At 34.9% G+C, this 15,103-nt stretch overlaps 1 protein-coding gene across 1 annotated transcript; it reads right to left on the minus strand.

Annotated features, from left to right (window-relative positions):
• Positions 1-11,147: 11,147 nt before the first annotated feature.
• LOC144551580 (scarecrow-like protein 6) lies at positions 11,148-13,826 on the minus strand. Its single transcript, XM_078299607.1, has one exon. It carries the CDS (start codon positions 13,548-13,550, stop codon positions 11,460-11,462), a length of 2,091 nt encoding a protein of 696 aa, XP_078155733.1. The 5' UTR covers positions 13,551-13,826; the 3' UTR covers positions 11,148-11,459.
• Positions 13,827-15,103: the final 1,277 nt, after the last annotated feature.

The raw sequence follows: 15,103 nt of genomic DNA on the forward strand, positions 1-15,103 counted from the left end.
TTTCTCTGCAACCTCTTTTATTCCGCTTTTGGGGTAGTTGGGCTACTAAATTGTCTTTCATTTTTTAAAATAAATTTTTTTATCAAACCAACTTAATTGCTTTGGTTTTTACAAAAATTATAAAAACCGAGATGTCATTTCGGTCCGAAGAGTTTTCACAAGTTTTGTTGTATTATTATTTTTTTCAAAATATGTGAAAACAGTTCGGACCGAAATGACAATTCAGTCCGAAAAAAAAATACTTCGGATTGAAATGACATCTCTGTTCTTGTGATTTTTGTAAAATCCAAAGCAACTTGATCAAGTTGGTTTAGTAAATTTTTTTCTTCTTATTTTTGGTTTCTAAAAAATTCCGGTGCGTTGTGTTGGGGTAAAGATATTTAAGAGATTATTTTTGTTTCGCGGCATATCAGTCATATATTTTTATTTTGTATTTATTAGGCAAAATTAAAATAGTCCTGTCAAAATATTTTTATTTTGTCTCTATTTATCACTTTAGAACTAGCAAAATAATTTTCTTTTATTGAAACTACGGATGCGATGCTCTACAAATTTCAGCGTAAAAGAAATTATTTTTCGTGTTATTATTCTTTTTTCTTCACAGAATTAATTAATAAAGCATTGTTTAGATTTTATATCTAGTCTTAATTACATTCTAAGCAAGCATCAGATGTAATTAACGGTCAGCAAAATAAACCGATAAATTGTAATAATAACGAAAAAATTGCCAAGTGTATTTGACTTGACAGTTACACATAATCGTTTGTTCGAAAACAATCCCCAAATCACCATTTGTGGCAAAACAATTCCAAAATTCCGATATTGACGCATCGTTGCAAAATTGAGTGGATCAAATCGTGCTTGACTTGAAACATATCCTAATATTATTTTATTAAAGAAATAATACAATAATAATACATAATAATGAATGAATTGCATGAACATTTTTATATCATAGAAGGAACCGAAAAAAGAATTTATTTTATTTCTAATGTAAGGAACTCAATGTTTATTCGGTTCCTTTAAAATTGTCTAAAGAAACCAATTTTTTTTCCTTTTTTTGGTTCATCTATTAAATCAATATCTCAAGCCAATTGTATTATTTTAAAATAATTTCTATAAATAAATAATTTTGCTCAATCTGAGCATAGTCACAAGATTTGCGAATTAAATCCGAATAATTTGTTTTTTTGTGATGCCGAGTCGAGCGTCGAATTATTCAGTTGACCGAACTTTGACCGAATTAAATCCGAATAATTCGCGAATTTTTCATGAATTTTACGAATTATTCGCGATTTTTTTTTTTCCGAATTTTTCCCATAACATTTTTTTCTTTTGGTTTTTGCTGCTCTCTTGCAGAACTAAAATCTCTGATCTGAATAATTCCAAATCATTCCCGAATTATATCCGAATTATTTTTTAATTACGAACTTTTGATCTCGCCGAACTAAATCCGAATAATTAATTTGTCACTATGAATCTGATGACGATATCTTAAAAGCAAAAGAGATGGCGGTGGTAAGCGCCAAGTTTGGAGAAAGCAAGCGGACAGCAAAGCAACAAGAGGAAATAGAAATAGCGGAGGCAGACGACAAAAGAGATGGATAATATTTTGAGGGGGGAATGGAATTGGAATTGGAACGGGATGGGGGGGGGGGGGGGGGGGGGGGGGTCCATTGTTTCGCCTATCTGCTTATCCCAAGCCTTTTTTTAAGCCCAAAAGCAAATGGTCCCTCTTTCTCTCTCTCTCTTTCAAAAAGAGAGCTTGTGAAAGAAGAACCAAGCAACCTCTCCCTATTGAGTATTGGCCTTTTAGCTTTACGTCGCAGTGAGGACAACTGCAGAATCGCGGGCTCCCACTCAATTCTATAGTAAAGCTTTGCTTGATTATTATTTGGTCCCTTGTAGCAATGCAGCTGCTTGCCTCTCTCTCCATCACGGGTTTTCAGTTTAAATGTTCAGTTTTCTCTCTACAATACACACATCATTCTATCTGATACTAAATGAAACAAACCAGTTAACTTACAATGCCTATCTACCAAATAAAGTGTAGAATTTTTAATCAATTTCAGAGGAGAACCGGGCTCCAGTAATTTCCCTCTCACAATATTTCGCCCCACTATACACGGAGACTGTAGTTACACATAGGCGCAGCACTGTTTTAACCGGACAAATGGGGCCCAGTGACCAATGTGATCTGACTTGATGTTGCTTATCATTTCTCCTTGCCTCGCTCTGCATCCTTAACCTGCCCACGCTGTTTCGCAGCTCCACCTATCTGACATCCTCAACAAATTTAGGGATTATTTTAGAAATAATAAAAAAAAATCGATTTTCAGGAAAGGAAATTTTTTTTTTTTTTTTTGCGGTTCTACTAAAAAAACACGTCGATGAAACCACATTATTGGTGGAGTTAAATCAGTTTTCGAACAAATATGTGATCAAGAAAGATTTAACGTCTGAAAAAAAATATTAGAACTGTATTTAGTAGAATATATACCTGATGGAACTATTCTATTGTTGGGATCTCAGAAACATACATTTGCTTAAAAGCATATCATTAGTGTGGTTTTATTTTATTTTTTTGGAGAATTGATCTCTTTTTAAATATTTGAATTTTTAATTTCTTGAAAAAAAAATCAAATTTAGGCGAGCTCAGCAGTGCTGCACTGAATTCAAAACAATGACTGGGATTTATAGATTTTTTCTTAACTAATGAAGAAAGCTGTCCGTCCTTTTATTGACCTCACTTTTCCTTCGGATTCTACCTTTTTATTTTATTTTTAAATTTGGAATAAATAGAGGAAACTGTAGGTCTGCACAAAAAATCGTAGTTCGTGATTCAATTCGAGTTTGATTCGAAAAAGTTAGTAAAAAATTCGATTAAAAATAATTCGAAATTAATTCAAGTCAAATTCAAATTGAACCTGGTTCGTTCAAAATAGGTTCGCAAATTATTCTAGTTCGAATCTCAAATGAAAAGTGAATAGTTGATTTCCGCTGATGACTTAAAAGTTAAAACATAAGACTGTCCAATCATAAATCATAACTCATAAGTCGTAATCCTCGCTCTCAGTTCTAAAATTCTAGATGACTTTTACCTCTCGCTTTCGGCGACTACGATCGCTCTTCCTTGTTGTAAAAAAGTTCGTAAAAGATTCGAAACTGAGTTTGTAAAAAATTAAATTCGAAATTAATTCAAACTAAACTCAAAATAGAATAAGTTCGGTTCGGTTCGATTCTTTTGCAACCCTAGAGGAAAGGATAAAATTTTCTAGACAGAATTGAGAAACGGTTAAAATCAGTTAACAAGTAAAGGTTTGTGTTACATTGGATCAACGGTTTGCATTTTATATTGAGTAAAGCTGTTGAGCCATTAATTCTTTAAAATAGTAATTTAGCCTAAGTGATAATCAAATATAACCTATCTTGAAACAAATAAAATAATATAGTAATTTAACCTACCTTGAAACAAATAAAATAATAAAATACAGAAGGCAAGCTTGTGATAGAGGTCCCTTTTTTTGTCTGCTAGAAATAAATTATGAAAACATAAGCTCTAACAACTGACATGAGCGGATCAATTAACAAAGAAGCAACCAATAGAAGGACAAATTTATCTTATTTAATACACAATTTCTTAATATAAATAGATCTAACATGAACAAAGAGGACGTATGCCATGTGAAAGAGAGAGAAAACTGAAAAAGGAATTAAAATAGACTATATTAAATAGAGGAGGGTTCAAATGCCTTTATTTTTTATGCCTCCATCATGCATCTATTTTTTAAAACTTTAATAACTCAAAATTTAAAATTTAAAAGTCAAAATAAACCGTTAGATGTGATCTATGTTATTTTCTCTATGTGCTCATAAAAAATTATCACATTTTAATTTTGTTTTTATGTGAATCAATAAGTTCAAAAATCAACGTCTAGAAATCATCCATATTAATGCATTTTTTACAAGCTCTTGATGACAATTAAAATAAAATTGAAATGTTATAATTTTTTACACGTGCATAAATAAAATGACGTAGATCATATCCAACGGTTTTATTTTGACTTTTAAGTTTCAAATTTTGAGTTATTAAAGTTTTAAAAAAATAGAGGCATGGTGGAGGCATTTGAACCCTCCTCTATTAAATATATGCTTGAGAAGATCTGAGCCATCTGCGCCTGAGATATTGTGGGGTCCATTGTCAGCAAGTGGTTTTAGGTTTTAGTTTTAATGAGTTGTGTATAACATTTGATAATGTGATCTATGTTAATTTTGCATTGACCTAGGTGGTGGATTTTGTACCTAAAAAAGGTTAAGCAAAGTTCAATGCACAATTTCCATTTCAAGTTAAGAGAAGGGGGCTGATGTGGTCATTTAGGGCCTGTTCGGTTGCACTACTGGGAATAGGAATGGGTACAGGAATCAAAAATTTTGAACTGAAAATTACCGTTCACGTGGGAAAAAAAAATTCAATCTGAGTGAATTTTCATTTTCCCACGTAAACAGTAATCTTCACGGTACAGCCGAACATGCCCTTAACTTGCTACGTACCTTGTATAAAATTAGAGCGAAATTAAGAACTTCTATCGCTAACTCTTAAATGTAACTTGGTTAGTACTAACCAAGTTATAAGTATTTTATCCTTCAATTCTATGTTTTTTTAGTCTAAATAATTATGCTGAATTAGAGAGAGAAAACAAACTAATTATGCTAAATAATCCAACAGAATTGGACACTTGCAATTCCGTTGAATAATCCAGCGAAATTAATCATGAATTCTGCTGGATAATTCAATGGAAATGTCATATTTAGATTTTTTTTAAATAGTGATGTCATTTTCTTTAATTTAATTAATTTTAATGTTATTATTATTTTTTTAAATAGCGATGTCATTTACATTCATTTGCCGAGAGAGATATATGATAGATGATTTAAAACTAAGAGAGAGACACACTTGGTAGCTTCTACCAAATTTTCTCAAAAAAAAAAAAAAACTAAGAGAGAGAAAGAAAATGCATAGAAAAAAAAAATGAAACAATGGTAAACGGGACCCACATTCCCCGTTTAGTAATTCCAACCTATAACTTTAGGAAGATTTGGCACCTAGCGCGCAGAAAGAGAGAGAGGGATTGTTAATCCGAGAATTGAAAGCATTTGATGGTCTAATTGCTTGGTAATGCCAGTTTGGAAATACGTGAAAGAGACAAAACTTTGGGACATTAATCACCTTTGTCTTCGTTGCAACTCGCCAATGGTTTTCTGTTTCTTTTACAAAGGAAACAAGTCTCCAAATTTAAATTTTAGGCAGCACAAAAATTAAGAATTTTCAGCAGTTTTGAGGAGTGTTGTAAAAAACGGCCGTTTAGACCGATTAATCGGCCGATTAGTCGTTCGTGGTGATCAAACTGTTATAGATTATTTCTTATTATGATTGATTATTCTTGATTATTATCGATTAATTACTTGGCGGTATCCTGCTCGTCTGACGAGCGCATATCGTTAGACAACACTGGTTTTGAGTGATGTTTGGTTACTATTTATAATTGATATGGATTAGGTTATTTATTTCATTTTATTCATTGTATTTTATGTTTCATTTGGTAGTTTAAATTATGTCTTGAATTAATTCGTACAGAAGTGTAAAATGTTGAAAAATTACTTTTTATTTATGACAATGAATCTTACAAATAAAGTTAAGTCTGAAATGTAAATAAGTTAATCCGTCTAAAAAGATAAAATAATTTTAAATTAATTTGGAGTTTACTCCATATTACTTCTATTTTATAGTCGTATGACAACTTAAGTGTAAATCATGCAATTTATTTTATTTTATTATTCTGCAATCAAACATAACCTAATTAATAACTTTTGGGTTCCATGAAACCGTCTTTTTTTTTACATATTAAAGAAAACATTGTATGAAATTATAAGTATTTTCAATAGACGTGTCATGTTGTTTAGAAATACTAATACAAAGTAAGAGATTAACTTCATTTTTTACTCCATAATCAAATATAACCTAAGTGATAATCTTTTTGAGTTCAATGAACCCGTCTTTTTTTTTTTTACAAACCAAAGGTAACTTTGTGCTAAATTATAAAGAAAATAGATGAATAATTTTGCTAGGAGTGAGTCTATGGTATATCACGGGTTGTTACCGTGCTACGTCTCTATATTCGAGTTTTCAAATCCTAACGGTCGATCCGAACCGTTCATCTTGTTCTCCATATTAATATGTGTTTGGAGACCAAATTTTACATTTTTTGAAAATTTTTTACTATTTTTTTTAGATATTTAGAAAATCACTTGATCTGAAAATTCTGGACCATCCAAAAACAGTGATTTTCAATAAATCTAAAAAAATAGTAAAAAAATTTCAAAAAATGTAAAATTTGGTCTCCAAACACATATTAATATGGAGAACAAGATGAACGGTTCGGATCGACCGTTAGGATTTGAAAACTCGAATATAGAGCTGTAACACGGTAACAACCCGTGATATGCATAGTACCATAGACTCACTCACAAGATAGCTAGTTCTAACTTCTAAGTATGTTTTTCATTGAATCCGTATCATCCCAGGTACCTGAGGTACAAACAGAAAATCCAGACCGTTGTTAGTAGGAGCCGGGTTGAGTTGAATATGAATGGAATTAATCTGAACCGTTCATTTTTGAAATTGTACCTCAGGTACCTGAGGGGATATGGACTCTTTTCAATGGACATATGTCATATTTTGCAAGTACTATTATGTTTTTGGTTGGATATAAACTATGTAGCAATTAAACAAGGTCAGTACTACTGTACTAGTCGATGATATAACGGCTGCCACAGCATTTGAGATGTCTACATATCTTGAAGTTGAAACAATTATTTATCAAGTACAAATTTGATGGCAGATGGTTTGTCAATTGTCATAATGTACAAAATTATATCGTCTATATCATATCTTGAATTTTGAATAAAATTATTTTCTACCATACAGGAAATAGAGTGAGGCTATGGTAATAATTTAATACTCTATGGTAATTTGTGTACTTTTACTATAGATCTATATATTTATATTCAAAGTTTAATAGTGGGTATGAATTTTCAAGCATGAACTCTCTATGAAATTGTACTTTAGAGACCAAATTTTAAAATATTTTTACTATTTTTAAGATCAGTAAAAATTCATTTGATATAACATTTTTGGACCATTCGGAAATAGTAATTTTCTACTACCTAAAAAAGTAATGAAAAAATTCTAAAAATATAGAAAATGTGGTCTTCGAGTATATTTTTATACGGTGATAATGTTTAACTGTTTGAAAAGACTATTTAAACTTGAAAAAAAAATATAAATATAATATTGCACGAACCATTTACAATTTACATATTTCTAGAGTCACTCTACAAATCAGAGGCGGAGTCAAGTTGAATAGAATGAGCATCAACTGACCCCCATTTTTTTTATTTTGCATTAAGGTATAATTTTTTATATAATATAGAGTAAAATATCATAATATTGTAAAATTGATCTCTATTCTCTATAGGAAAATTTTATATAATTGATCCCCATAGTTCGAAAATCTGACTCCACCCCTGCTCCGAACTATCTCCTTTAATAGTATCATTGGTTCCAAACTTCCAATACACATTTGCTACAATAATACCAACAATATGGATTTATATTTACCGTATCTAGGCCATTTCCACAGCAACTATCGACATGATTTATTTAATAATCCGTTTTTCTCATATATATGTTGATCACCTACCTTTTTATTTATAGAAAATTTATTTCGTGGCCAGAATATATGTTTGCTTCGTCCAAATGTTTACTTGACAACGGGCAACTATTTCTCCGGTACGAAAAGGTATTATGCTATGATGATATGGAACGGTACCATGCCATTCATTTTCTTTTTATTCTCGCTTGCCAATAAATCCATTATGATCGATAGAAGTTTTGGATATGTTTAGATAAATTTTTTTTTTTAAATTCTCAAATAACCGTAGGCAATTTTGTGAGTTCCTACTAGTTTCTTCAAAATAAAAATCATGCAATCATCCCTAGCATTTGAAAATTAAAATTTGAATTGTTAAAAGCAAAAAGGCTGCATTTTTAGACCGTCGAAGAAAAACTATATAGAAAAAAATAAAAATAAAAATAAAGACTTGCTACGAGTTCTGTCGCCGTTTCATTGGATTCTTCTTCTGTCTACGGCCGTAAAAATGTAAAAAAAAAAGAAAAAGAAAAAAAAAGACAGATTCTGTACTGTATCTACAAGCTTAGACGTTTACCGTTTGACCAGCGGTACGGTGCATAGCACCGTACAAATTAGTCAGTTCTATCAAACACTTGTTTCTTTTTAATAATTCAAATAATTAATCTGAATTGTTTAATATTCATATTTAATTTAAAATGTAAGTGAAGACTATAATCTATATTTTCTTTTGAGTTTGGCTAGTATAACATTAGTGTCATTTCAACCTATATAACACTAACTCTAAAACCTATCAAATCGACTTCAAATGGTGAATCCAAACCGTTCAAACCGATCTACTTCATTAGTTGTGTATTTACATGCAAAATTTATAACTTTTCGAATTTATTTAGTATTAAGTCAAGCGGTCAAATGTGTGAGTTTTTAAGTTAATTTTAATACATTCATTTTTTAATATTGTTACCGCTTGATTTGATATTAAAATAACTCGAAAATATAAAAAAAAAAATTGTATGTAAACGCATCACTCGTAATGTAAATTGGTTTGAACGGTTTGGATTAGTCATTCGAAATCGATTTGATAGGTTTTAGAGTTGGTGTTATATAGACTAAAATGACACTGATATTATATTAGCCAAACTCTTTTCTTTTAGGTTGTTTTACTATTTTTTCAGATAGAAAATAACTTTGATCTAAATATTTTGCACCGTTCAAAAATAGTAATTTTTTTACCTATCTAAAAAATTAGTATAAACTTCTAAAAATTTAAGTTTGATCTCAAAGTATATTTTAATATTAATATAGAGATCATGACAAGTGGTTCGGATAGTATCCATAGTAGGGACCCAATATCGCTATGCATAACACCATAACCTCACTATTTATTGGTCTTGCCAGAGTTGAGCAGCTTTGTGTTTTGTTGCACAATGACAGGAGGTCAGAAGCCCACAAAGGCATAAACAAAATTAGTTTGAAAAATTACCAAAAAGAAGTTAGTTTGAGAAAAACTGAACTCAGTTTGGCACTTGTTACAGAACTCTAGTGTAGGTGTTTTTAAGGTTGTTTAAGATGTGTAAGGTTTTACAAGAGGATTTGAAGATGTTTTTAAGGTAAATTCAAAGCACCAACAAACTTAATTTTTGATACTCTGAACCTCAATTACTTCACCAACTACCATAATAAATAACTTTGATCATTTACTCAACATTATTACATCTATGTACTATACCTCATTTTGAAATTAAGTCTTAATTCTGATACAAATCTGAAATTTGCTAGACATTGGAGAAGTACCAGTTGTTCAGTACGAGCTTGACAGGGGAACAATTTGGGAATTAACACGGGGAACATTTCGTCAACCCCCCCAAAAAAACATCGAAACCAATACGGTGTTGATTTTCAATGTGACAGAGGCCTGAAAAATTATTTACACCTTTGGATAGAGAGCAGAGGAAGAAAGGGAAGGTGAAAAATAGAAGGAAATTGATTGGAATAGAAAGGAAGATTAACATATTTAATCTTTTTGAATTTTGATGATTAATAAGAAAAAATAATATAACTTTTATTTCCGCCTTATTTCTTGTTTGTTTCATTAAAATTTAGAAGATTAATGAAAAATTCGATAACTGTTGTAAAATTGTGACAAAAAACTTGTATAAAAATTATATGAGAAAATGTAATGTCTCCCGGGCTACAGTCTCCCAAAAATCCCCGTGTATAAAAGCCTTCCATTTTTAGCTTAGTTCTGACGCGTTTTTAACTGCCATAATTTCAACTGCTATAATTTTAAGTACACTATGTATGTTTACAGAATTATATGTGTATGTTTATAGGATAATATGTGTATGTCTACAGGATAATATGTGTATGTTTACATGATATTTCAACTGCTATAATTTTAAGTACACTATGTATGTTTACAGAATTATATGTGTATGTTTATAGGATAATATGTGTATGTTTACAGGATAATATGTGTATGTTTACAGGATATTATGTATATGTTCACAGAAGGTGGTCCCCAACAGCTGTCACGCGTTTTCGACAGCTGTCACGCGTTTTTAACAGCTTTCACGCGTTTTTATGTTTACAGGATTTGTTAAATTAGTTTACAGAATTTAGTATTAATGTTTACAGAATTTAGTACTGATGTTTACAGAATTAGTTGAAAATCTCCGATAATTTTTGAGGGACTGGAGTTGAGGGACTGCTAGCTGCTTCCAAATTATATATGTAAGATATAGAGTTGGACATTTGTGTTATTTTTTCTAAAACTATTTGCCATCTTTTATATTTCAAATTGAGAGAAATCGATTCTATTAATTACGATAATACAATGTTAAACCTTCACCTCTGACATAATTTTGTCAAACAAACACGGTTCCACACAAAGTTTTCTCTCTTTCCATTCCCTCCCTCTACTCTCCATCCAAACGTGTAAATGCCTACTTCAAATGCAATTCTACAATACCAGATTCAGGAAATAGAAACAGTACAGACCATTAATTAATGTCTTTAGTAAGTAGTATGATTTAAAAATAAAAAAATAAGTACTTCATCGTGTAGCTCATAATTTCTGTAGAAACAATCGAATATTAATCTGAGCCTGTTCCATTGATGAACTAATGGTAATGAACATTTCGTTTTGGGTTTAAATTTCAAGCACAATTTCAAAGAAATATCAACTTCCCCGTATAAATTGACCCAAAATAAATCCATGTATCATGGACAGCAATCTTCGTGCTGAGCTTCCTAGTAACAATTAATATAATTTTCAAATTGTTGTTTCATAAAAATATCTTAATAGTTAATACTTGACACTTGAAGTTGTCAAAACCAATTGCAAATTTTCTGATTTCAAACAATAAATGATGAATCCAGAAAAGATGAAATGCAGTTGTTCTGACAAAACAACAAAAAAAAATAGGGAGGATTATATAACAGAATTAAAAAAGCATTACCATTGCACCTCTGATAAATTAGAAACAGAGAAACAGAGAAGCTACACAGCTCTTCTCAGACATTCTACACTATCATGTTCCTCTACTCAAAACAAATTTAAGTCTTGTTTCTCTGCTAAACAAGTACTTTTGAGTAGAGCTCCAATTATACAACATAACTCCAATTAGGATCCCCAAGAAAAAGGTAAAATGACATTTAGTACCACAACAAAACACTTAAAATTTTCATTATCCCCTAAACCCAACAATTAATTAACTTACGTGGCTCCATGTTGCACATAAACAGCAATCAGCAACCCTTCCATGCTGTGATCGATACGATCTCACCATGATGCCAATACAACACGAGAGAACCCTGTCTCCTGTCCACATGAAAATCCTTCACTTGCACCCTCTTGGCGAGACACTCAGCTTGAGCCTCAGCCATATTGCTAAATGGCAATGGCGTGTACCCGGCCGAAGCGAACAAAGTTCTCCATGGCAGCATCTTGTCCCCCATGCGGTGTCGACCAACCACGGATCCCTCAATCCTTGGGAGGAGCACAAACCGCTCAATCTTGTGGGCTGTTTCCATGTTGGGTCCCACTGAGTCTAGTGAGTCAAGTAGGGATACATATGATTGGAAGGCATGATAGAAGTGCGGTGAGAAGGGGAGGTCACCTCGGTCACAACCATGGTCAATTGAGATCAAAATACGGGGGCATAATTGTTTAACAAGCCGAAGGAGGGTTGGGAAGGATGGCCCGTAGACTGAGCTCACCGGGAGGTTCACGGCAATAGCCTCACTGCTGCCTCCCATAGCAAGGAGCTCTGATGGGTCAAACGACTCGAGGCTTAAGATATTGAATTCGAATGGTATGTTAAGGTCGTTTGCAAATTGACAGAGATTGTCTCGAATTAAATGTAGCTCGAGTAAATGGTGAGATGAAGGAGTCACAAAGGCGGTCATTTTAAGCACTGTTATGCTACCTGTACCAGTCGCAGTGCATCGCCTCTGAGCAATCTCTTGCATGAATGACGACCACTGGCCTCCAATACCAATGTCGAAATCAATTATGTGGATTCGGTCGGCCGCACCGAGCTCGTCCAACAATGCTTGCACCGAGGTGAAATTGGTGAAGTGGAGAACTGGGGAAAGCTCGTTGAATGCCTTGTGGGCCCCAAACTTCATTGCAACATCATATAGGGACTTCACAGGTGAGGATGGGGCCGAAGCCGAGCCAGAGAGGATCTGGTTGAGTGCCTCCTTGAAATAGAAGGATGCACGTAGGAGGGGCTTCCCGGCCGGAACCGGAAGCTGGTGATTGAGCCGCGCCAATATCCCGCGCGCGCCGGAGGCATTACCGGTCTCTACCATTTTTGCCGCCTCTAGCAGCTGTTCCACTAGCGGCGGCGGCACCTGGTTCTCTGTCTCGGCTTTTGGTTTCATCAACATGGTTCTCTGCTGAGGAATTTGCAGGGGAGGTGCAAACATTTGCGCTTGGTGAGAGGGCAACATTTGGTTTCGCCTTAGAAAGAGCTCAGGGCCTGGGCCCGAAGTGTGAGGGTTTAGGTGGCATGACGTATTCCCAGCCATGGGATGGGGCCTCTTCAGCTGCGGTGGTAGGAAGAACGATGGATTTGCCATCGGTGACTGGAGATCGGTCTGCATGGGAAGGAAGAATGAGGGATGCGCTCCAGCATGCGGCTGCTGTTGTTGGCTCAAGAGCAGGTTTTGTGGGGCCGAGAAAAGAACAGGCTTCTCTTCCTCTGTTGGCTCCTGCAAGAACAACCCGGGCGGGCGCACAAGTTGAGGCTGTAGTTGGATCGGGTCGACAACTAATCCAGCCGGATCCACCAGACCGAAACCCATCCCAGCATTGCCACTGCTGTTGCTAGTGGTATTGCTATTCCCTTCGAACCCAAGTGGCAGAGGTTTTCCTGCCGACTCCTCGGTTTCACCCATGATCCAGCGCAGGAAGCTCTGTTCCTGGCCTCCAGGGAAGGCTGTGGGGGCTGCTGAATCAGAGAGCATGGCCTCCCATTCAGGACCCAGCTCAGCAGCGCCGGGAGGGAGAGGGTGGAGGTCAGAGAGAGCCCACTCCTCCTTCCCTCGAGCAGTATTGGCGGTATGGGCCGAGTCGGGCCATTCGTGGGTGTGGTCGGAGACGGCCGCCACACCACCACCACCGAGGGAGGAGGAAGAGGTGGGGGGGCTCGGGCTACTCGTATGGTGATCCAGTACCGACCTGGGTTCGATCCCTTGAAAGCCTTCTCTAACACAAGCAAATTTCTGACGCTTGGCAAAGGTGGGTTCTTCTTCCTCCACTAATGACGCAGCTGGTGCTTGTAGCTCTAACCCCCCTCTGTGCGGCGGTGCAGGGTAGGGCATCCCTCTCATCTATTTCCCTAATTACCTCCTCATACAAGGGGATTTGTGAAGAATTTGAGCTTGCTTTTGTTTTGCTCTCCAATCTTCTCTCTCCTCTCAGCTTGTGAGCTGTCTGTGCTTGATATTTTGTGAATTCTTTTTTTCTCTTGGGGTGGGAAGTAAGAAAGGTAGGGAGATGGGATGGGGATGGAAGATTAGTAGTACCCAGTACTCTTCGCTCTCTTTTTTCTCTTTCACCAATTTCTCTCTCTCTCTCTCTCACCTGTTACCTGTATGATGCGTGCAACATAAAAAAGGTAATAAAGCGGCCCCTTCCCGCTCCTCTCTCCTCTCTCTCTCTCTCTCGCGTTTCTCTCTCTAGAAATTTCCCTTTATTTCCTGCATTTCTTTTTAGTTTACTCTCATTTCCTCGACTCCATGTGGCGTGCACAGTAGGTCATGTCTGTATCTCTGATTATATCACCAGCTAAACTTATTTAATTATACAACACTAAAACCACAACATTCTATCACTTGGTGGGCACAAAGGATCTCTTTGCATAATCCCACTATGCAATGCAACTATGCAAGGCTTCCTTCAGGTCCTACCGGGTCGGATCAACAACAATCATCTTCATCTTAACCTTAATAAGATATCTTTTCTAGTTATGATCAGTCATACTCGGTTCTGATTCAGTTTACTGTAATGAGTAATGACTATCTACTTTTCTCCTTCTTTTTACTCTTTATTTATTACTCTCCTCTCGGTCCCATCTCAAGAACCATAATGTATTTTTTTAAAATACTTGGACTAAAGTAATAATTTTCAAAAATTAAAAAGGACTACTGTACTGTAGATTTGTTTCCACTGATATTCTCGACTTGAACAATAAAACTGCTTTCTAGTTTACTGCCCTGCGATCTGAAACCCATAAGATCACCTGTGTAATCTTATCCTTCCGTTTTAGATCGAACGGACAAAACTGAATATCAGGTCCTGGTTTCTAGGTCGATATAACAGCATTACGGACCTTTCCGTACGGAGAATCCTGCTAAAAGCCTGAAACAGTTATGCGATTTTTACTTTCCAAACCCTCTATTTTTGTTACAGAGCCAACACTAAAAATCGCACTTGCGCTGTTTTGGCCCCTGCTCTCCAGAATTCGGATAAAAATATTAGCAATGCTGATTTAGCTTTATACAACGCAAAAATAATAGAGTTAACATGACAATGCATATGACTAGTATGCTACATGATGTCAAAACTACGCTGTTAATATCTTTACCCTCAAAATTCTAACTGGGTATTGAAATTTGAAACACAGTTTCCATGGACTTATTTTGAAGAACTTGCATCTTGGAAGTCAATTATCACATTCGATGTCACCCTTTCTTACTTCTTAGCTATCTTGCATGGATACGGGTACGGGTGTCGAGTAGGATTTTATGCTGGAGACGTGTAGTAGAGATACATATATAATTATAACCTGCGATGACTCTATGGTGTGCAGTTGTTGCATGTAGACGAAGAAAGAACAACACATAAAAAGAAACCATCATTTCTCGGAGGAAAAAGATTAGAA

Source organism: Carex rostrata, chromosome 3, assembly GCF_964058835.1.
Source record: "Carex rostrata chromosome 3, lpCarRost1.2, whole genome shotgun sequence".
In the NCBI taxonomy this organism is placed as follows: Eukaryota; Viridiplantae; Streptophyta; class Magnoliopsida; order Poales; family Cyperaceae; genus Carex; species Carex rostrata.